At 36.5% G+C, this 2,820-nt stretch overlaps 1 protein-coding gene across 3 annotated transcripts in view; it reads left to right on the plus strand.

The window, feature by feature from the left end:
* The first annotated feature begins 566 nt into the window (after positions 1 to 566).
* Positions 567 to 2,820, plus strand: part of LOC116022545 (auxin-responsive protein IAA8-like) — a 5,615-nt gene continuing 3,361 nt past the window's right edge. The window contains exons 1-6 of one of the 3 annotated variants that reach the window (XM_031263303.1): positions 567 to 762; positions 928 to 973; positions 1,418 to 1,857; positions 1,934 to 2,103; positions 2,191 to 2,417; positions 2,541 to 2,673. In XM_031263303.1, coding sequence (XP_031119163.1) covers positions 1,456 to 1,857; positions 1,934 to 2,103; positions 2,191 to 2,417; positions 2,541 to 2,673 — 932 coding nt within the window. In that variant the 5' untranslated portion in view covers positions 567 to 762; positions 928 to 973; positions 1,418 to 1,455. The remainder of the gene's footprint in view (positions 763 to 927; positions 974 to 1,417; positions 1,858 to 1,933; positions 2,104 to 2,190; positions 2,418 to 2,540; positions 2,674 to 2,820) is intronic. The other 2 variants (XM_031263311.1, XM_031263295.1) reach the window with 2 other exon arrangements.

Here is a 2,820-nt window from a genome sequence, read left to right on the forward strand (position 1 = left end):
CATAGTATTCACCTCAACAAGAAACATTAAAATTTACTACCAAGTAAGATAGAGATAGAGAAAAATTCCCAATGTTTATTTTTAAGATAATTTCAAGTGAATCCCTGAAATCTTTTGCAATGACACTTCAGCCCCTTATATTTTTAAAATTAACTACTAAATCCATATTATATACAATTCAGCTTTTATGGATTATTAACTTAATATAATTTATATACTTAAAATTATACTAAATATACTATTAAATACTACTCCAAAAATATGAATATAAATAAAAATTTAATAATTTAATAAAAGTATTAACAAAAGTAAAGAAAGTTCTAATATATTCAATGAAATAATTATTCAATAATCTTATGGTCTAGTGATACACAGTGACTACAAAAAGTCATAAGTTTGAGCTCCAGTACTATAATGTAACAGAGTTTAATTCAAACCACACGTCCTATTAAACGTGACATTAAGTCAGACCACGAACAAGTATGCTAATATTCCGGAGTAAGTCCATACATTCTTGAAGGTTGAGACTTGAGAGGGCGGGGAGGCGAGGGTGGTTTTTTTTAATAAGCATTGAGTTTCACATCGGGACAGCAAAAAAGCTTTTGTAACTTTCTGCCAAATGGAGGGTCCCTAGTTTCTCTCTCCTTTCTCTGCTCTCTCCCTGTTTCTGCATAGCGAAATTCTCACTACTGTACTCTCATCATCATCATCTTCTTCTTCTTGTTCTACCACCGGAAATCGATCCAGAAGCTTCTTTTGCAGGTATGACTAGTAGCTCTCTGCTTCAGCCACTCCATTGTAGCTCATTATTAAGCTTTTTAAATTTTTCTGCTAATTTTTCTACTCTCCTGTCTTTTTGAGCGGCCATTTTGTGTGCATATTTTCTTCGTAGTTCTTCGTTTGGAGTTATATTTGCTTCTTTTGCAGATTTTCCTTTGGTTTGATTCAATTGCATAGATCTATTCTTCGTTTTGTAAGTTTTCTTTTCGTTTGATGTAATTTTTTCATTTCTGTGAGCAGCATAGCATTTTTCCACACATTATTTGATGTTAATTAATGTTATCTTGCTAGGAAAAAAATTACCGTTTTTTATCTGATATATTGGTCCTCAGAGTACGAGAGTAGAATCTACTACCTGTTTATTTATGTGTTTCTGCAAAATAGTTGAGTATTGTTTAGGTTAAATAGCTCTTGGCCTCGGATTTTTTTTGGTTATTCTTTACCGGAGTGTAATGAATTTACTTGATGGTACTATTTTTTTTTTCTTTTTTACTTACTTTTTTGCTAGTGGGAAAATGTAGTGTTCAAATTGAAGACTTTTTTCTTGAGATTTTTTTCCTCCCATCTTTTATTGATTCTCTGGAACATTCACATAGAAGGTTGAGAAAATCTAATAAAACTCATCTGAAATGGTCAGTTTTACTGAAAGGAATTGAAGGATAACTTAAGAAGCCGATGTCTCCACCACTGCTTGGTGTTGGGGAGGAGGATGGCCAAAGCAATGTTACGCTCATGGCTTCTCCAATCTCCTTAGATAGTGTATGCCAGAATGGACCAGAGCTCAAAGAGTGGAACTATATGGGATTGTCTGACTGTTCATCAGTGGATAGCTCCACTATTTCTACCACATCAGAAAACAATAGTGGCCGTGGACTGAATTTGAGGGCAACTGAGCTGAGACTTGGACTTCCTGGATCACAATCTCCACAGAGGGATTCCGAGCCTAGCACAAAGCTTGATGAGAAGCTACTGTTCCCACTGCACCCTGCCAAGGAGAGTAACTTTACTCTATCACAGAAGACAGTGGTTACTGGGAATAAAAGAGGGTTTTCTGATGCTATGGATGGGTTCTCAGAGGTGAATTATGTTCTTCACTCAATGGTATCACACTTTCTGTTCAAGGTCTAACTGCAGCTATCTGAATTATCTACAGGGAAAGTTTCTCTCCAATTCAGGTGTCAAAACAGGCTCTATGAATGAGAGCCTAGGCACGCAACAGGCTAAAATGAAAGAGGTTGTAACCCAAAACACAATGCAAGAGAGGCCTCGAGCCACTGATGAGGACATTCCGAACCGAGTTGGAGGCGGTGCCCCTGCAACAAAGTGAGTTCAGATAACTTGCAACCTAGATATTTATCTCCTGAATCCTCATTGTATGAATAGCTCGTTCTGATGTTCCTTTATTAGCAGGGCTCAGGTCGTAGGTTGGCCACCAATTAGATCTTACAGGAAGAATACATTAGCTTCTGCCTCAAAGAACACTGAAGAAGTTGATGGAAAAGCAGGACCTGGTGCCCTTTTTATTAAGGTCAGCATGGATGGTGCTCCTTATCTGAGGAAAGTGGACCTGAGAATGTACTCTGCATACCAGGAACTCTCTTCTGCTCTTGAAAAGATGTTCAGCTGCTTTACCATTGGTGAGCTATTTTCTAACTTTTAGTTGAGTTTATTTGTTAGAATTTGGAAATTGGCCTGAAAATTATAGTCTGTTTTAAACTGCCTCTATGTTTAGAGTTACTTCTATATTCCTACTCTGTCAGGTCAATATGGAGCTCATGGAAAAGAGATTTTAAGTGAGAGCAAATTGAAGGATTTGCTTCATGGATCTGAATATGTCCTCACTTATGAGGATAAGGATGGCGATTGGATGCTTGTTGGTGATGTTCCTTGGGAGTAAGATCTTTCTACTCCAGTTCCTTCTATCAGGGTTTATTTGTTTCTTATTAACACTTTAAAGTGGTTATTCATGATTTACTTGTGTGAGGTAACCTGTTATCTGATATTCTTTTTTTTTTTTTTTTTTTTTTTTGGTTTTGTGGT

The sequence above is a fragment of the Ipomoea triloba genome, chromosome 1 (assembly GCF_003576645.1).
Source record: "Ipomoea triloba cultivar NCNSP0323 chromosome 1, ASM357664v1".
NCBI classification, from domain to species: Eukaryota; Viridiplantae; Streptophyta; class Magnoliopsida; order Solanales; family Convolvulaceae; genus Ipomoea; species Ipomoea triloba.